This window comes from Solea senegalensis, unplaced genomic scaffold, assembly GCF_019176455.1.
Source record: "Solea senegalensis isolate Sse05_10M unplaced genomic scaffold, IFAPA_SoseM_1 scf7180000014842, whole genome shotgun sequence".
Taxonomy (NCBI): Eukaryota; Metazoa; Chordata; class Actinopteri; order Pleuronectiformes; family Soleidae; genus Solea; species Solea senegalensis.
Genome location: NW_025321148.1, coordinates 9,832 through 30,650, shown reverse-complemented (window position 1 = coordinate 30,650; position 20,819 = coordinate 9,832). Strand labels below are relative to the sequence as shown.

Sequence of the window (20,819 nt, the reverse complement as noted above, 5' to 3'; positions counted from 1 at the left end):
CCTCTATTCACTGGTGTGTTATGTGTGGTTGTTGTGGTGCAGGATACTTACATTTATCCAAAGGAATGAATAAGAGTGCCTGATTTTTCCAGACAAAACCAACATCCTGACCTGTGAGGAGCAGACACTCATCGCTCACGTCCACCGGCCTGTGATCGTTGACAGATTTCCCTGCGACTCCACAGCTCAACTCGGGACTAATCACAGCTCAAAGTGGCTTTTCTGTGCAAATCTCTCTGATAAACATATGCTGCTAATTCCAGCTGATCCCCATCTACTTTTTTCCCTCTCACTCTTCGTCCGATGCATCACATATCAAATCAAATGTTCATAGAAAATATTTGTGGAGATTAGAGCAGGGCAGGGGAAAGTGATAATTCACAACATATGTGGATTATTAATGAGGATGTGCAGAGATTAACGGATAAAAATGGTGTTTATCGTTACACACAAGAGTGTTGAGGAGAAAAAAAAGAGAATAATATGAGAATGTCAGAAAGTTCATATCAGAACTGAAGCACATTGTTTTTGTAATTATTTCTAGATCTGCTTCTAATTAAAATCTAATATTATTTAAGTTGAGACAGTATAAATTGTTATTCAGTTGTTTTTTTACTTCAGCCAAACCTAGATTAAGACAATAAAAACAACTTCATTCATTCAAAAAGCTCTAAATAACACTTGTTTTTTTATTATTTAAAAGCCAGTGAGATTTGTGGCTTTGAGAAGGTGTTGATGTGTAAACATGAGTGTAAACATACAGGGTTTTGAGTTGTGTTCGGCCATATTGCCTAGTTTTACATTAAGTTGGAACAAATGCTAACAGGAGAAAAAAAATAAAACATAACTTATTTACACTCCAGTGAGGGAAACTTAAAATTAAACTTCAGATTCAGATCAAGTGTTTTTTTTGACAAATCCTGACCACCTACCTCTGTCTTTGCTGATGTCAACAAAGTCCAGTTTTAAAATCTATGTATGACAGAAAGACATATTATAAAATGCTCTACATTTAGGTACAGAAGACTGCATTAATCTGAACTCTTACAGGAAGTAAAAAAAAAAGAGTCCAGCTTCTCTGCTGATGAGACCATTTTATACCATTTATAAAAAAGTAACAATCTCTCACTTGCAAGACTAAAATAAAACATGACACAAATCATCATGAAATCAATGAAACTGATTCCCCTTCAATGCGTCTGATGATAAAAAGGTTGAAGACAAGCACTGCGTATTATTTTGATGTTTTGACCTTTTGTTGTCACGGAGGTTTTCGGGGCCAACACAAGCCATTTTTTATGACTTTGTAGCCACTAAAGTCTTAAATGTTTCAGTTCTGAATATTGTTTTTTGTTGTTTGCCTCTTTTCTGGATTCCTCTGCCAAACATAGTGGCGAACCCTCTGGAAAAGGTAAGTGTCCCGTGTGTTTCCGTGTGTGTGTAGTTGTTCCTTGGCTCATGTCTGGTCCTCAGGCACAGAATTAACCAAACAGCAGCAATAGGACGATGCAGCCTGAATTCACTATAATTAAAGGCACTGTAAAGACAAAAAAGAGGGACAGACAGATTAATAAACAAACCAAAATGTATATTTTTGGTTGCAAAATCAACAGACTATCAGTTATCAGGTTTGTTGCCATATCTGATGGAATCTATTTAATTTCCCTTATAACTTGAGAGTCCTTTGAGAACTCTATGGGCCAGGCTTCAAAATATGGGTGTATATCTTTGTTCCACTCTTTAAGAATGAAAGAATTGACAGAAACTCTCAGTGGCTTAGTCTCTTAAACCCTTTTTTTCCCCAGGCAAAGTGCATGAATGGTTCATGTAAGTTTAAACACATTTGAAAGCCAGTACATTTGAGTGAAATAAAACAAATGATAATTTCCCTTAATCTTAGATGATCAATTACTGCCATAAGGAAACAGTATCTTATTTTTTCACCACAAACCTCTCATGACAGTCCGGACTGAGCGGATGAGGTTGAGGATCTGGGCTTTGACTCCTGGATCATCCCCAAAACCTCCAACTCCCTGCTCAACGCCCCAGCCGACTGAAGGAGGCAAGAACATAACAAGAGTTAACAACACAGAATAGAACACAGGAGGGAGTAAAGGGTTAAAGGGGTTAAGCATATTGCAGACTTTAAGCCCTTAACTATGGCAAGTGGTTTTAACATTTAATCAGTACACAGGATATCTTGGAACGTCATTCTTACTAGTCAAATCAACAGTTATAGATATGTACATTTCAGTTTTGGAGACCTGTAACTGTACTGTAGATCTCTAATCTCTAATTCCAGTTTCAGATACATCTACAACGGTATTATCACTAGTCATAATACCAGTTCCAGATACCTTTAATTACACTCAACTCAAGATATCTACATTGTCCTTTATTAAAGATATCTTGAATTAAGTATCAGATAGTGAGAATTAAATTGTATAAAACTGAAACTGGAATTAGAGTTATCCAAGTATCTATACAAGGACAAACCCCATACACGTGAACAGCAAAAGTGACGTCATTCTGACTAGTAAAAGGTTTTTTTACTAAAGAGTTAGACATGTACAACATAACAAAATCAGAGGTACAACATGGGAACATAAGACGTGCGGTATACATACAATAACAGAACGAAAAGAACAAAGTCCTTAGAAAAAGCATGAAATAGAGGGTTTTTTCATAGCCAAAATGTGCATTTATGAATAAAATATTTTGCCAACAAAATCAATAGATTTATGATAAAGACGGATTTCGATTAACCACATTCTTCCATAGCAGTGCAAAGCCTTGACTAGTCTTTCCAACTAGTCCAAATGACGTCACGGATGTGTAATGATACAATTCCAGAAAGTCGAACTATTAAAAAAAAAGAAAAAAAGAAACGCTTGCCACAGTTAACCCCCTGATATTTCCCTCTTTAAGTAAGTTTAAAGCTTTTAAATCACAACAGACACTGTTGATGGTGATGATGTACTGTAGTTCCACTCCTTGCTAGCTGCCATTAGCGCGTTAAACGCTTAATTACTTCACATAAAACACACGATATCGTTTGTGTAAAACGTGGCGGAAACACTTACTCTTGCTGAGAAACCTCTCCTCATGCAGCACAGCGATGGCATTAGTGCATAGAATAGCGGTCTGGATGAGAGTGTAGAGAGTAAACGCCATGCTGGCAAAAACAAATTCTCCTCCTCCTCCTCTTCTTCTTCTTCTTCTACCACTCCCAGACAAACAGCAGCTGCCGTAAAGCAGCAGCGGAAGTCGTGCAACAAGTATGCAACGTCTTAGGAAAAAAACAACTCTTCTGGTTATTGTATAGACTTTTAATTTACACATAAATAAATAAATAAATAAATAAATAAAAGAGAAACTACAAGAACATATTTAAATACATCTTCATTAACAGTTCATAATGGTAACATTTGTTGTTGTTGTTAGTTTTTTTTCCTCATTAGGTGACAAATTTATATCCATTCAGTCATTTCATTTTTATAAAGAACTTGAATTTTCATTTTTATTCTCTCACTCTCTCTCATCATCATCATTATGTCTCTTACTTTTAACAATGCCATAAATAATATTCTAGTAAACAGGGTCTGATACTTGAATGAATGAATGCATGAATAAATAAACAAACAAAGAAACACGTAGACAGACATAAGCATTTTTTTTTTTTTTAGTAGTGTGAAATAATTTACAGGCAAAACAACACGTTCTTTTAAAGAGCAAATAAATACTTGGAGTTGGACTTTAATTTCCTGCCTTAAACACAGTTTAGAGGCAAATCCGGCAGCCGGTGGGTGCTGCAAATTTAATTTGTCACCCTCAAATAAACACTGTAAATGTTATAGGATGTTTTATTTTAAAAGTAAAACAGCAGCATTGACACTTACACTGTCGGTACTTTTTCATTCACAAATAAAACAAACTATGGGTGGAAACTCAGTCTGCATAAAGTGTGACACCACCGGTCAAAGTGCAGCTCCGTGAGCTTTAAATCCTCCTTTGTGCTCCGATCTCTTCGCTCTTTGTTCTTCATGTGGCATCTTCCAGTTTAGGGGACAACTATAAAGTCTGTGTATCGAGTCTCCAAGGACTTATCCTCAGTGTTTATTGATCATGTAATAATGATTTTTGTTCTTTTTTTCTTGTTCGTTTTTGGTCGGTCAACACAAATAAGACACGATGAGCAAGAATCCCTTTGGGACGTAATACTGACGATAATAAATAAAAGGTGGTCGTGTTTTTCTCCTCTTGATGTTTTCAGTGAAAAAGTCTCGTGTGACGTCCTCGTCCTCGTGGTGATCTGGTGTATGAACTGTACAACAGCAAAGGTCATAGTCAGAGTTGAATCTATGATCTTTTTTAAGAGTTTGAAAAATGTTTACGGCGTCATTTTTCTGCCATCTTGTCAGTCTTCAAAAGCCAGAGTGAAAAGGTCACGGTCACTTTGGTCCTGTTTGGGTAAAGCTTTGAGTTTTTTGACTGTGCAGTTCAGTCGGAAAGATGAAGCAGAGCAAACTGGTCCAAATGAGTTCTGACCGGGGTCGTTACCGGGGTTCAGAGGGAATAAATAATAAATGTACAAATTCTGAGACCAGTTTCAAATCATCAAGGTATTGGGAAAGAGTGACTGGTCCCCAATGGTATATATTTATATTTACAGTATTTATGTACAAGTTTTTGTGCGAGTTTGTTCGGTTTTTAATCATGGTTCTTGGAACATTCACAGAAATCCAAGCAGCTTCTCCCTCGTTTTTTGACTCCGAGTCTAAAAACAATTGTAAAAAATAGCAGAATCAAACATTAGTATCATAGCTTTTTGCAACACAAGGTGTACAAAACAAACACATATAGATAGAGGTTAATTTCCTGCTGTTACATAGCAAAACAATTTTTTTAAATAATCTATATTTAATTTAATAGTTTGCACATCTAAAAATTAGAAAACACTCACCTTTCTTTCCGCTACTTGTTGAGATGTGAGCTGATCTTTTCTTTTCTGATGATGTTTGCGTAGGGAATCTGAAAGAAACAACAGTAAAACAGTAAAGTTAGTTAAATAATGAACGGACAAGACTTGGACAAAGACATTTACATACTTTACTTTCACCAAACCTGATCAGTATTTAAAGGATTAGTTTTGAAAACCACACGAGAATTAAGATTTCAGCAACATAAAAATCAATGAAGTTTGGCTTCATTTTAACGTCTTTGTGAAAAATTAAAGTCACTTTTACTCTCAGACGCTTCCATCTGCTCCGTCTAGACGCGCTTGTGCCCGTTAATGAGTTTGAATGCATGTTCAGCTGCGTAACTTTGTGGTTACAAGAATGCAGCTCTCTCTCTTTGTATGTGAGTGTTCTTTGCGATCATGTGCACACAAGCGTGTACTGTACTGAAGTGTGTACAGTGTGTGTGTGTGTGTGTGTCAGAAACAGCCAAAGACAAACACCGTCTGTCAGCGCGACTGCCAGCTGCTCGCGTGATTGATGTGGACGGAAACGCTCGGCAGAGGAACTCGTCACCCGTGAAAGACAAACTCGATGATTGCTTCTGTCTTTTGATGGACAAATAAGCAACAACACAAGTGTCCCCGCTCAGTCCTTTTGACTTTATTTTGTCTTCATTTCCAACTCGACTGCAGTTTTGAGACATGGCTTAGAATTCACAGTCAATTACGAACGTGATATGTGCAGAATAACAAAGCCAAAAGGACTCATTTATTGAGATGTAACTCATGAAATTATATTTCTTCACAAAATGAATACCAATATTGGTAGTTTTATGTGTTAAATAAAGAGAATGATCAGCAGTCTCACCATCTGTAGCTGTTGGACCATCTCCTCTCTATAGGCAAGCTCCCGTTTCATCTGGTCTTGGAAATTATCTGGAATTAGCATAAAGATCTACGATAAGTGACTCATCAAATACAGGAGAAGACAGTTAAGAGGAAGAAAAGAATGGAACTGTTAAAACGATCCAAAGATGACTTACGGAAGACGGGGAACGGCGTGGTGCCTTTGAGAGCGTGGAACTCCTGCTCCAGTCTCCTCCTGAAGTCGATCTGCTCCAGCAAAACCTTCTGAAGCTCCTCTGAAGAAGAGAAGAAGGAGAGACGGGAGGTTTCAGTTAGAAATAAATTCAGTCGTACCGCATGCAGATGAGGGAGAACTCAGATTAAACGTCTTCACTGTACCTTTCTCCATGTTCTCCACGTCCTTCTTTAGTGGAACAGGAGAGGCAGCTCTTTGGCTCTGATCACCTGCAAACACAAAGAGATTCAAACTGTTATAAAGCAGATTAGCACAAAGAGAATGATGACACCAGACGATACATTTAATTTCTAAACAATGTCTGAGACACAGGAACATCCCAAACTTCTTCTTCAGACTGTATTTATGCATTAACTGTGTGAAAACAGCTTCATTTCTGGAAACTTTCTCAGTCTGTTTATGATATAGATAAGGGTTGTAATTCCCACTTTGGCCTCTGGGTGTCAGTGTAAGTATATGCTACACTATATATACTATTACACTACATGTTCAGGGTTCTGAACCGGTAAGATCAACAACACTTTTAGGATTTCTGTGCGACTAAAAGACAGCGCAGACCTTTAAAGGGCTGTCAGATAAACTATATAATGACATAAAGATAGAGAGAATTCTTTATTAGCACCACAACAGGGGAAATGTGCGATTTCACCGCTAATATATAATATAAAAATAAACATTATAAACACCAGGAATTAAAAAAATTTACTTAAAAATGGAATAAGGACGGAAAATATGAAATATCATGGTAATAAAAATACAAAAATATGTATATAATATAGCCAAAATATAAACATTATGGGCATGAAGTTACATGCAGGTTACTGTACTATAAAGCTGTTGCTTTAAAATGTCAACAATTACAACTATTTAGTATCTTTTTTTGTTGTTGAATGCAGCTGCCGTAGCTGAAGGAGCCGTAAACAAGAGTCTACAAGTGGAACACTGTACAGTATTACACTTGTAGACTCTTGTTTACGGCCCCTATTTTATAATCATGTTTATTTCTGCTGTTTAACGCTCGACGCGATCACTTGTTGATTCCACAACGTTGTCACCAGTCTGAAAAGTGTGTGTGTGTGTGTGTGTGTGCAAACATTAGAGCCTTAAATGAAGCAATCCAAACCCCGTCGATATGTATATTCTCCTCCAGTTGTTTCATGTATCGGCTCCTTAAGCCTCTCTCTCTCTCTCTCTCTCTCTCTCTGCTTCTCTCCCCCTCTCATTTAGAGCAGAGAGATCTCTCCTCTCTTCCTCTCTCTGTCTCATTTGACAAGCAAATTTGCAGACAGTGCCCGAGGATAACAACCTCGTTTGACAGTCAATTAACCGTGAATAGTCAAAGCCAAGGCGGTTTGCATTACATAAATGGAAAATTAGATTATTTTTTCTCCCTAGAAACAGAGGGAGAGTTTAAAGACAGTGGAGGGGGGAGGGTGGTGGTGGTGGTGGTGGGACTCAGAGGAATCAGGCCTCTAATCACGTAGAGCTTCCCACCGCCCAGGGAGACGTTTGGCAATCAGGGGAAAGGTGGTCTCATTTAATTTGTTTCGTGTAATTTTTCAAATACATTATACATTATGGCGGGGATCATTACGCTGTGTGTGTGTGTGTGTGGGGGGGTGTAAGAGGGAGTGTGTGTGTGTGTGTGTGTGTGGGTGGGTGGGGAGGGGGGGTTGTAGATATAAATGTTGGCACAGATGTCATAAAGCACTTTTAATGTCTTCCTGACAGATATAAAAAGGCAATAAGCTGTGATCTTTTTCAAACAGGAAAGGGGTTTTTTTGCGCTGAGGAAGGGGTAAGAAGAAAAAAAAAGGCAATTACGTGTCGACGGCAATATGGTGCCCGGGATGAAGATTGCTAACGCGACTGCTTATCTCGGAGCTGATGTTTTCTTGTTGAACTATAACGGCCCCCCAAAGAGTAACAGCCGTGGCAGCGACGACGACGCTGCTGCTGCTGCTGCTGCTGCTAAAGAGAGCGACTGTGGCAGGATTTTGATTTTATAAAGTTATAGCTTTGTTTATCTTTTTAACAGTGTTTGTCCATCTATAAATCTGGTGTTTTAGTCAATTATTGTACTTATTTTATTCTCATCTTTTTTAGCCTGTTTGAAATGTAGTGTTTTAATTTTGAGGCTTTATATGTGTGATTTAATTCTATTCTATTCTATGTGTGCCTAAGGGAAAATTAATTGTAGCTTTTGCTGCTATATCAAACAAATTTAATATATTAGTGTTGGTTTTTATGTTTTGCCAACTTCTGTTTTGAGACAAACGTCACTTTTACTTGAAAAATATTATCTTTAGTTAGTAATATAAATTGTGTAAATTTGCTGCTCTGGAATACGAGATTCAAAATTACAGAGGAACTTTCCCTCCATTTTTTCACATTTTGCTTTCTTTTCTTCATTTATTGTTTTGTTGTTTGGTACAGATGTTCTGCAGCCACAATAGAAATAAATAAAAACATAAGATTGTCTTTAGTTATTTGATATAGATCGCGTAAATGTGCTGCTCTGGGATACGAGATTCAAAATGACAGAGGAACTTTCTTTTGTTTCTCTTTTCTCTTCACTTTGGGTGCAGTGGAGATAAATAAAAAAAAACATAAGCGAGCACACAGTACAGTTATGTACCTGAGCTCTCCCTCCAGTAGTCCGGCGCTGTCGTCTCGCTCTCTGGTGCAAAGAAACTACTCTGCTCTTTGTTATCGTCTGAGAGAAAATGAGAGACACAGACAGGAGAAGGAAAAATTCAGTAAGGCCCATTGGTCGAGCTGCTTCTTCCAGACACGTGGAGATAACTAAGTGTGGGCACGGCGTGTGTCTCCTTTCCTTTCCCCGCGTGTATATGCACATGTGGGCCAACGCGGTCATGCATGTGTGTGTGTGTGCGGTGTGTGTGTTTGTGGGTGCAATGTCACAAAACACAGAAATAAAAGGGTCAGAGTGAGAGATGAGAGGAGCAAATGAAACGTCACAGGAATACGAGCCTCGCGGGGACGCGGCGAAACACTATAAAACCACTCACTCAGACAATAAATGAAACAAAAGATGCTATAATACACCTGACTCGGGCGTCTGATCGGACGGAGAGAGCGTAATAGTTTGCTGAGATAGATTCTGTAACGCTGCTTTGATCAAACGCTGTAAAAAAATCTGATCGAAACAAGACACAGTAAAACAACTGCAGGCTGGAAGATGTAGTGTCTGTATATATATGTGTGTGTGTTGTAAGTGTTTCAAATAGGCTTTTAAAAGCGCTGGCCAATAAGTCAATATCAATTTATCACAAGTTTTTCACTGTCAAGATAACAAAGGTTATATGACTAAAATGTTTTTCTAACACACTTTGTATTTAACCACAATACAAGTTTTACAAGAGAATTTTAAAATATGATTTTTTTTTTAATCTTATTTACATGAGGAGAAACAAATAGAATGTAAAAGGTCTGTACTCACCCGAGATGCTGGAGCTGTCTTTGGTTGTTGCATACGCAGGTAGACCTTCGTCTCTGTTTTTGTGGCTCTGAAAGTCACATAAACAGTCAATTAGCATTTTTGTATAACTACACAAGACAGCAGAACATTATAACTGTCTTATAAAGTCAGAGTAGCACCCGTGTGGTATAAAAATGGAACTAATTTAACTGGTTAAACTCATCTCCCTGTGAATCAGTGAGATGTATTTGCTCTGTGTTACTCCTCATAAGTCTCTGTCTCACTCCCACTTCCTCCTCCTCCTCCTCCTCCTCCTCCTGGTTAATGTGGGAGTCGACAGGTTAAAGATTAGAGTTGCCCTAACAGGCTGAGGTGACAGAGGGAGAACAAACACACCGTGGCTATTAAACAATCCACGCCCGGGCCTATTAGGCAGGATCAGAGTGGGGTGACTGTTTCAATTTCTGCAGGGAGGAAAAGCAGCCTATCAATCTGCTTATGCAGATCACATCACTGCCTGACTGCAACACCATTTAAATAATAATTAGCTAAAGTGGCCTGGGGGGATATTTACGTTTTTGTAAGCCTGGTCCTCTCGGTGTGGTGGGTTGGAGCTGGAGAGCGGCAGGCTGGCTGGAGGGGAGGCGGGCAGGCTGGGGGACTCCTGCTGGATAGGGTCCGAGGAGGAGGAGGAGGGAGGAGGGGAGGCACTGGGATATGTGACGCCGCTGCTCCCTCGCTCCTTCCCTCGCTCCTCTCCGGCGCTGTCGCTCAGCGTGGGGAGGTACAGGTTGGTTTGAGTCTGTGGTGGCCTGCTTGTGAAACTCCCTCCCTCCTCCTCCTCGTCCTGCTTCGACGACTCCACGTCCACCTCCCCCTCCTCCTCGCTGTCCCCTCCCTCCGCTTCTACCCCACTCTCACTTCCGTAACTACAGCTGCTGGTGGGCGATAGCCGGTGATGGCGATCTGACCCGGCAACGACGACCCCAAAGTCCTCATCCGTCGCCACGGTGACTCCTCCACTGTTGCTGTGGAGTTTGGCGATGCTCTCCGAGTCCTTGACGACGGGACGGAAGGCTGAGCCGTAGCTCGGCTTCCTGGTTTGGAGGGTCGGGGTGTCTAGGAGTTTGAGCCAACCCTCTGATGTCACAGGGCGGAGGTCAGGGGTCACTGCTGAGCAGTCGGGGTCAAACAGCCCTGGTCTTGGTGTCGTGGCTCCACTGCCAGAGGCTATGGTTGCACCGACACCAGTTCCACTCCCAGCTACAGCTCCAGGCTCGCTGGGGTCTGACAGATCCAGGAAGGCCTGTCGGAGGGAAGGGTTTTCCGCCAGGGATGAGAGTGCGCTGGGCTGAGGCTGGAGATAAGTAGGGACGGGGATTCCTCCTGCTGCTCTCGGTGGCCAAAACATGCAGAAAGGAGGATAAAAAGTGTCTTTGCGGCCGGGCCACAGAAGACCGGACAGCCCTGCTCCTTTCTGCCCAGTGGAAACATCACTGTCCTCTTTTTTCTGCTGGCAGAGGCCGAACGCCGGGAATGGGTATGGCGATGGGAAGAGTGACGTGGGAGGGAACTTTTGCAGCATGCCGAAGCTTTTGCTTGGGACGGGGATGACCGGATAACTGCGTGGCGCTTTACGGGGAGACATGCTGCCTCCATCCAGATCGTCGTCGTCTTCAAAGCGGGCTCTTTTCTGAGCACTCAGGTCGGGCCCCATCATGTGAGGCACCACTGAACCCGACAGACTCTTCATCGGCCCCAGTGAGGAACAGTGTGATGACGAGGGGAGCGCTCTCTTCCTGCTGCCTCCGTTAAACATGGCTTTGACGTCCTCCCACGCATAAACCAACTCGTCTGCCGGGATTTTGTCGCTGAGTTTGAGATGTCGTCGCCAGGAGTTGAAGTTGGCGGCATCGGGCTGCGTGTACTTGGCGTCGGGCGTGCGGTGGGAGTGAAAGATGAACTTATTCGGGGAGAAGTACATGTTACAGAAGGAGCACTTGATGCACTTTGCTCTGGAGCTGTTGTAGCGCGCCGGAATAAAGTTGCCACGGCAACCCCAGGCACACTCGTGCGTCACATCGAAGGCGAAGTTGTCGGGCAGTTTGGGCGGCGCGTTCTCTCCCAGGAAGGACTTGCACAGGCGCTCGGCTTCGCGCTTGGTGATCATGCCGCAGCGGCGTGAGGAGATGGGCATGGCGCCGGCACGACGCAGGATCTCCAGCTGCACCGGCGTGCACTGGACGCAGGTGATGCCCAGCGCCACGCGGCGGTTATGGATCTCATTGTAGCTGTAGTTCTTCAGGAGTGTGTTGGAAATCTGTGCCAGGCAAAGTCTCTCGATGTTGTCGATGACCAGGGACACGATGGGGACGCCATACAGGATGACCTGGCCCACCTGGTTGGGCTTGAGGGGTGAGGAGGAAGAGGAGGGCGAGGAGGAAGATGAGGAGTGGTGGTGGGCGGCTCTGGGCGGAGTCAGAGGTTCCTGCTGGTAGGAGCCTGTTGAACCTGTCATGATGATGTCACTGGAGCCGGAAAGGTGGGATTTGTCCATGCTGGGAGGAAAACTGGGGAGCGACCTGGAGAAAGAGAGAGAAAGAGAGAGAGAAAGAGGAGAAGAAAGAAAGAAAGAAAGAAGAGAAGAAAAAGAAAGAAAGAAACAGAAAGAAAGTTAATCAACATGTGTTGGTGCAGCTGTTAAATTTACATTTGTGTGATTAACAAATAAGTATTAAAACAATAAAAAAACGATTCATTTATATATGAAAATATTTAATAAACAGCATTCATCTAATTTCCAAATTGTCAGCCAAGCACCACCAAATAAAAACCTATATTTAATGAATAATTTAACATCAATTGAAATTAGTTGCAATTATTAAAAAAACAAACAAAAAACTTTTTTAAACAATCACAACATTACATTCAGTGGGGAGCTTTGCTGTTAATACTACATAAAATGCATGTATTAATACACGTTAAAAATATTACAGAGCTATTTGAAGTTCAGTTAATTGCTTTTCCTAATTCACAGCTTCAAAGGTATGAGTCTGTCCGTTATTTATTTATTTTAAAAAAAGCAAATCGTCATGAAGAAAATCATGAAATATGATGATAAACTTTTACATGGAAATACATTTTAGTCTCACACACACATATGCCCCAAAACACTGAAGGTACAACTTTACACATCAATTGACTCTTGAGTCTTAAATCTCACTTGTAAAAATTAATTTCTAGTTTTTGGGTTGTTTTTCCCCCCCCTTTTTTCTTATTGTTTTTTCAATAATAAAAGTGCATCACAATAAAATAATATGCTTTCGTTTTTTTATCCTTTCTTTACAAGACTATAGAAGAGAACGTTTGTAAATGCTCTACTGTGATTGACACGTTTTTTATATATTTCAATAAATGACACTGAGTTTACAAATAAATTTACAACGATTTTTGTAAAATTGGTTTTATGATCAGTTTTTCATAAAGACTCCAAGTTTTATTTATTTCTGAAAATTGTTATTTTATTTCTAACAGTTTGAGCATCACATTTTTAGTGTGTTAAAAAACTACAAAAAAAACAACTATTACAGGGGAAAAACATACAGGAACTGCTGTCCGTTTTGTTTTGTTATTTTCCATTGATTATTGTTGAGAGATGTTTGTTATTATTTCATATAGCAGAGAAAGAAAAACAGCGTCTGTGTGAATTAACTAGTGACTAAAAATTATGTAGCAATATATAGACTATAATAACATAATTTTTATGATGTGAGCTGACCTAAGACAACTAAACTAATTCAGCAAATAATTAAATGATTTACAGAGTTCAGATCGATGAAAATAATAATAAAGAAATAAATTACAGTTCAATAATTCAAGGAGAACAGGCCTTCACAATAAAGAGCTGCACGAATACCGTATAACTTAAAGAGGCAATATCAGACAAGTAGAACGAGACACTAATAATAATATTAATAATGATAATGTCACTGCTGTTAAAGCACGCACACATTCAATATATTTCCTTTCTTTTTTACATTTCACACAACTTTATATCTGTAAATGTGGAGCAATTCTTACCTTTGACTCCAGGAATAATCCCAACTGCGTCAAAAAATTAATAAGCAAAAATTAAAAACAGACAAAACAAACAAACCACGTCACGGCAGAAATCGATGTTTCCTGGACAATTTTAAAACACGCATTTTTATCACGTGAACAACAAAAAGGACCTCGGTTAATTATATCCGGTATATAAAAAGAAGAAACGGAACCAGCTCGTGACGGACGCGTGCGCTGCTGCTGCTGCTCGTGCGAGATGTGAGTAAACTGCGCCGCTCGCGCCGCCTTTATTCGCCTTTCAGAGACGCCACGCGCCCTCCTAATCTCTCTCTCTCTGCCTGCCCCTCTCTCTCTCTCTCTCTCTCTCTCTCTTGAGTTTGATTGGCGTGCAGCGCGAGCTCAGCCCACCATTCACCACATACACACCACATACACACGCGCTGCCACTCAGAAAAGTCAAACTAACGGCACCGACAAAAAACCCACGAGCAGTGGACGTGCACATTTGCGCGTGCACGAAACGACCCCACACACCAACACATAAAACCCTTAAAATGTTATTTTGTTTAATAAAATGTTTTAGCAAATGTAATAATCACTGTATTAGTGAATTAATAGATTAATTTTAAATTAATTTGACACCAGAAGAAAGTGACTACACGCACGCACAAACACAGCAAACGTGTTCTCTTTTCAACACAGACAGTGTGGACCAACATTAGAGTTCACATAAGTGTGTTGGACACAGTCTAAGTTCCATTCCATTCTATTTTTATTATCATAATATTTATATTTCTATAATATATATTCATTAGGGACATCACTTTTTTGCGTCTGATACCGACACCGATATCACAACCCTCGACTTTGTACCGATATCAGTGCAATTTCAGTCAACATTACAACCTTTTTAAAGCTGTTAAAAAACGCATACTTCTCCGACTGTGTAAAACAAACATGACTCAGCTAAATTAAGCTGAGAATTTTTTTTTTATCGTTATGGATGTTTACAGTCTTTCTCTCAGATAGATAGGCGACGAGTGATACCGATACTAAAAGTATCATATCGGCTCATCCGTAATACTCACTCATACATGTTAAAATGTCTTTGCTGTTACATTGTGAATCCAAGGATCTTATATCGTGATAACCTGACTGTAAGACAGACAGACAGACAGACAGTCTGCACAGGGATCAGAGTAAAGTCTGTCAGTACAGCTGATACCAGGCACATTCAACGCTGAGGAGGCTATTTTCGAAACACGACTCTCCTGATACATCTGCAGGTTGTTCCCTGGAGATGATGAGCAGCAGCAGCAGCAGCAGGAAGCACACACACATATACATATACATATATGTGTATATATACAATGTATATATACACACACTATACTATGCTGCGTTCAGCTCTATATTATCTGTTGTAATTGAGGGTCAGGAGAAAGAAGCTCCCAGCTCTGTAACAACCTGTGCTATAAATGGCAGTGACAAGTCACCTGAAGACGGCCTCAAAAAACACACACACGCACACACACACACACACACAGTGTGGGATTATTTAAAGTCACAGGAAAAAAGAACAGGGGGAGTGATTTTCCATCTGATCGCTCACCTCTGCTACTAAAAATATCCATATGGAACATATACAGGTAAGTAATGCAGGCAGCAATAAGAGAAAATAAAATAAAGAAAGAAAGAAAGAAAGAAAGAAGGGATCTCTTTAAAGTCTGAATAATGGAGTGAAGACTTCTTCTGTGAAGTGCTTGGCCTTGTTAATTAAAACAACTTAATTAAATTCTTTCCAGGACAGATTATTTTTGGACCATGTTTCATGTCTGGGACAGGGAATGGAAATGTGATTTTTTTTATATTTATATTTATAGAATAGAGCAAAATAAAAGTACTTTTAAGGAATAGTAGAGGTGAGAAGTTGTTTTTAAAAAGTGTATGATTGGGGGGGACAAATAAATCATTTCATTAGAGTTGCTGCAATCTGTAATCCCTATTCCCACCCTGGATTGTTACCTTATAATTAAAAATAAAAATAAAAGATTTAATTCTCATTTGCTGATCAGTTATATACTTTTACTCCAAAGTTATAAATCAATAGCTTCACTTTAATATGACTTAATTAAAGCCAATAAGACACTTCTATTGGGTATTTTGTTTTGATTTAAAGTGTAAATGTGGTTAAAACGTTGGCTATCATTTATTTTTCTGACAATCTTTCTCTCTCTCTCTGAGGCGCTTTTTTAAATCAGTGCACGTGCGCGGTGTCAGTGGGCACGAGCCCCATCTGCTCCGTTTCAAAGCAATTTAAAAAAAAAAAAGAAAAGAAAAGGAAGGGGTTGTCACCGCCGCCGCGCGTGCTTTTGTCTCGCGGACGAACGCCACGGGAGCACACGCTGCGATAAAGTGTGTGTGTGTGTGTGTGTTTGTGTGTGTGTGTGACGTCACAATGGAGAGATGAGAGCAAATAAAACAGGTAGCTATATATAAAAATATGGCATTTTAAATGTGTTATACAAACTTTACTAATGTTGTTTTATTCCTGTCACAATATTAAACCTAAATAAAGTGTTATGGACATAATCAAATAACATAAAAACAATAATTGACTGATGATCTCCCTGTTTTTAAACGAAAATAATTACATTTTATTTATTTAATGACACATAATTGTATGTGTGTGTGTGTCACGAACATGTGGTTTATTGTGAAAAACAATAGAGATAATAATAATAATATTAGCCCGACTGGAATACATTTCACTGTTTTTTCGTCCTACTGAGAAATTAATCATGCGTTTAAGAAAAGAATTGCTCGTGTGACCTCCGTGGGTCAACGTGTGTGCGCGCGCGCGCGTGCGTGTGCAGAACATAACAAATTAAGAGCTACAACACTAAGTGAGCTCGAGACATTTCACATCAAATCTGTCAATAAATGGAACGTGGCCCCCGGTGAGTGATTACCATATACTGAAATACACGCGTCACCTGCACGTTCCCGTCCACACAGCATCTAAAGTAAGTTCAACATTTTAACATGAAAATAATACACGTCTAAAGATTTGGTCTAAATAAAATAAATAAATAAATAAATAAATAAATACAAGACACGTGCCACGAAGCAGAATCGCGTGGACATATTTGTGGATTTAAAGGCAGATGTAGGCTATGGCGCAGCACTGTCTGTCCCGCAGTTAATCCTGACTTAATGCTGTGCAAACACACACACACACACACACTCTGAAGATTTACTGTGCACTACAATTAACACACATCTTCAATAAAGAAAATATACATCATAATAATCATACTTATTATTATTTTGTAGTTTAATCCTCTCATGCATGCACTTCTTCAGATGATGATGGTATTGGGGAGGGAGTCTGGGTCGTGCACACGCGCGAGTTCTGCTGTGCACGCGGTTTATCAGCCTCTAAATAAACTTGCAAAAAATATTATCATTGCTATATTTATTTGTTATGATTGCATTACATCAGTCCTGCAGGCTGCAGGCATCATGTGTTCACTAGTGAACACATGATGATTACACTAGATGATTACATGTAATGTAATGTAATGTAATGATTGATTTTTTATGTACACCTTTTTGTTTAAAAGTAAAACTGTTAATAACAATAAAAAACATCCGTCCTTACTAGGGTTTCAAGATTAATCAATTATTAATTGATTCCTAAACTGATGGCTACTTATTTTTGATAATTTACTAAATCAAGTGTTATCAGCTTCTCAATTGTGAATATTTACTCCATATAAGACAGAAATCATTAAAACACAATCATTTTTCATTAAAACCAGACATTATCATTTCAAAGTTCTGACATTTTATGGATCAAAGAAGTAACTGATTAATAGAAAAAACAGAATATAACATATTTTATGTATAATACCCTTCCAGCACATAATGCATGTATTTAATTGATTGATTTTTGTCATGTTTCTTCTCTACAGTCTCCTCATGCCAGAGGACAGAGACAGCTCTGATGTGACTGAGACTGAGTTTTGCCTGAGGACACTTGTACCAATTAGCACTGTGGACAAACCACTAAAGAGTCCCATATTTCATCAAATATCTGGAACATTAGTCAAAATGAATTATTAAGAAATAAATCCATTAATCACAATGGCTGTTTTTTTCATATTTGCCTTAAATCCTCCATAAATGAATGCAAACGATTCATTTGTTTCTTTAAATCAGATTTTTATCACTATTCATTTAAGAAGCAAAAATGTAATGGGTATTTTCCCCCCTCCTCAGACCTCTACATAATTATTAATTTGACCATAATGTAATGAAGTCAATGTAAAGGAAGGCCAAAGATTACCATTATAATTATTATTACTAGTTTAAATGAAAATAATGACTGAATCCAGACAAAAGATTAGATTTGTGAGTGTTGTGCTGTAGCTGTGATATTCCTGCATTAAGAATTAACGTAAAAATGAACATTTGTTTACATCAACGATTTAACATTTAGGTAAACAACTGATACATAAACATACTGTTTGACTGCATGATAATCTTAATACCATTTTACTTTTTTTTAAATATTAAACATTAAATGTCCTGTCTAAACTTATAACTTAAGTGACAGCTGTTATATATATTGTATATCTGAATAGCTCCTGATCGCTCTCTTCTGCTTCTACCTCACCTCCCTCTTTCCCTTTCTGTCCCCCATTTGTCCTTTCACCACAACCGGTCTAGGCAGATACTGCACATTTTTAAATCTGGTTCTGTCAGAGATTTCTTCCAGTTAAAATTGAATTTTGCACTGCATCTGCACCGATGCCTAGTGTTTGCTCATTGTGTGAATTGTTGTGTTTATTTTCTCTCTATAATATTGTAAAGGTTTCTGTCTTACTATGTACAGAGCCTTGAGACAATGTATTTGGCGCTGTACAATTGAAAATTGAATTGGTCCATTTAGAGTGTCCAGTCAACCTAATCCCAAATCTGCATGTTTTTGGAATGATGGAAGCTAGCCTCCATGTCTTGACATAAATAACTTCCTGTGTGCATGTCACCAGGCAACACAAGATCTAAATACCACTATACTGCGAAACACAGAGCTGAATTTCAAATTTCAAAGTTTTAAAGTCTCTCTGGGGTCAAAATGGTTCCTGGCATGCAGTTAACATGCTTAAAATCTCTGGAGCATACAGAACTGTCATGATGCTTGGACCCAGGGCTCGTCACTAAGGTGAAACATGGATGTATCAAGCCAAAACCAAGTTGCACCAAATTAAACAAAACTTGGTGGAGACATTTTATAGCCCAAGATGAATAAAAAAAGTCTATTGGGACCATGGCCTCAACTCAACAGGAAGTCGGCCATTTTGAATTTGGTGCCCATCTTTTGGCAATTTGCAAGCTTCGTAAATAAACAAACTAGTCTGAGCATTTATTGTTGTCTTTGTACAGCACTTCCCGCAACTGTGTTGTTTATTAAATGTGCTTTATTGGATTGGATCGCTCCAACATAAAAAAAAAAAGTGTCAGTTTGTACAAGTTGATTTTTATTCTCCTTGAGAATTGTGACCTTTAGATCTTCAGCAGCACTTCTGTACTCAGAGCTGCACACTCGAGGAGCAGTTTTTCCAGGGGACAGACTGAGGATGCAGCACAGTCAGACCAGCTGGGAGATGCAACTTTACTTACTGAATGATCCCGGTTTGTAATTAAAGGCTTGCTTGACTTTTAACGACCCCTGAACACAAGCAAAGTTGTGGAAGTTATTATGATTATAAGTGGAATGAGTAATGAGACGGTTAACAGTGAACGCTGGGCCGAAGACAATTAGCTACAGAGCAGACAGACTGCTGGGCGCTACAGTGCTCTTTAAAGGCAAGCTGAGAGACGGCAGGGTCAGAGGGGGCAGGCCACTCTCGCTCCCTCTCACTCTGTGTGTGTGTGTGTATTTGTATGCGTTACCTCTTTAGGACCCCATCTGCCATAAACACTGATCTTGTCAGGACCAGTAGTCGTCCTCATGGAGACCAAAACCTGAAAACCAAGATGCAGAATGGAACTGGCTAAGATTTCAATAGTGTCAAGGTTAAGATTCGAGATAACACTTTGGTGACACTGGCCCCATTACATTACACATTAAAACACATTACATCAAAAATATTTGTAGCTTTGTGAGGACCAAAAAAATCTCTAAACTATAGGGAGTGAGAACATTTTGGTAAAGTGAGGACATTTTGGCTGGTCCTCACTTCTTTAACCCTTCTGTTATCAATCCTGTCATCGCCGACTGGAATTTGGCATGCATACTTCTCATTGCCGTAACTCCTAAACCATTTGTAATATCAATTCAACAATACAAATGTGGAGGATAAAGTGGTAGAAGACAGCTGGCTGGATCTTGTCTATTAAATGTAGTTGTCCAATCATGGACAAGATTCACCAGCGTGTCGCATGTTTGTGACGTCAGCTTCTCAGTAAGTTATCTTGAAAAAAAGGGCCAGAAAAAAAACGCTCACTCACTCATTGAACATTTTTTGACAATTCTATAGCCATGAAATCATGCCTTTTTGGGGTTTAAGACTTGATTTTAGGGTTAAGGTTAAGGGATTGCAAAGCCTTGGCTAGAAATCCTATATGCAAGGAAATTTGTTAAGTTAGTCATAATGTTATGATGTTTTTTTGCACTATCCCTGACAAATAAACTAATAAACAAACAAATAAACATTTGTAGTTATATAGAGTATTTGTAGTAGTCCTCTACTTTCAGCAGGGTGCACAGCAGTAAAGTTAAAGCAGTATGGTCAAAAACCTAGATAATGACAATGAAGTCATCCTATTCTCTGGCTTTCAACACCATTTGAAGTTGATCAAACAGATTGTTACCTGCTATTATGAGGTTATTTTAGGCAGATGGCCGATCATGGTCTCTGGCTTTGTATTCCACCCAAAAAAACAAAATATAATATGCCCATTGTCCAGCTTGTGTTTCTCAATATCTCTCAATATATTATTATATACACATTAATCCTCGATCCACCAGTGTTTTGGAGTGCTTTAAACAGGAAGAAACTTTCCCTTCTAAAATGAGCACAAGGTTAATAACAATGACAAAGTGCAGTTTTCACACACTTGCACACGGCAAGAAAATCCTGAGCACAGGCCTTATGGGACGACATTTGTGGTAATTCATTCAGAATCCATTTCGACGCATTGTGCAGGCCTAAGTGCCAATCTTCCTTTTTGGTGAGTTTCCA

At 39.3% G+C, this 20,819-nt stretch overlaps 2 protein-coding genes across 3 annotated transcripts; both read right to left on the bottom strand.

The window, feature by feature from the left end:
• Positions 1-669: 669 nt before the first annotated feature.
• On the bottom strand, positions 670-3,230 carry ier3ip1 (immediate early response 3 interacting protein 1). Its single transcript, XM_044016831.1, has 3 exons — positions 3,084-3,230; positions 1,952-2,053; positions 670-1,537 (listed from the first exon to the last, which is right to left on the bottom strand). Exons 1-3 carry the CDS (start codon positions 3,172-3,174, stop codon positions 1,482-1,484), a joined length of 249 nt encoding a protein of 82 aa, XP_043872766.1. The 5' UTR covers positions 3,175-3,230; the 3' UTR covers positions 670-1,481.
• A 159-nt stretch (positions 3,231-3,389) lies between these two features.
• On the bottom strand, positions 3,390-13,810 carry skor2 (SKI family transcriptional corepressor 2). Of its 2 annotated transcripts, XM_044016829.1 has the most exons (9): positions 13,585-13,810; positions 10,079-12,086; positions 9,526-9,592; positions 8,701-8,778; positions 6,206-6,271; positions 6,004-6,102; positions 5,829-5,896; positions 4,964-5,031; positions 3,390-4,777 (listed from the first exon to the last, which is right to left on the bottom strand). In XM_044016829.1, exons 2-8 carry the CDS (start codon positions 12,059-12,061, stop codon positions 4,975-4,977), a joined length of 2,418 nt encoding a protein of 805 aa, XP_043872764.1. In that variant the 5' UTR covers positions 12,062-12,086; positions 13,585-13,810; the 3' UTR covers positions 3,390-4,777; positions 4,964-4,974. The 2 variants fall into 2 exon arrangements, with proteins under 2 accessions (XP_043872764.1, XP_043872765.1); XM_044016830.1 differs by lacking the exon at positions 8,701-8,778.
• Between the last annotated feature and the right edge of the window lie 7,009 nt (positions 13,811-20,819).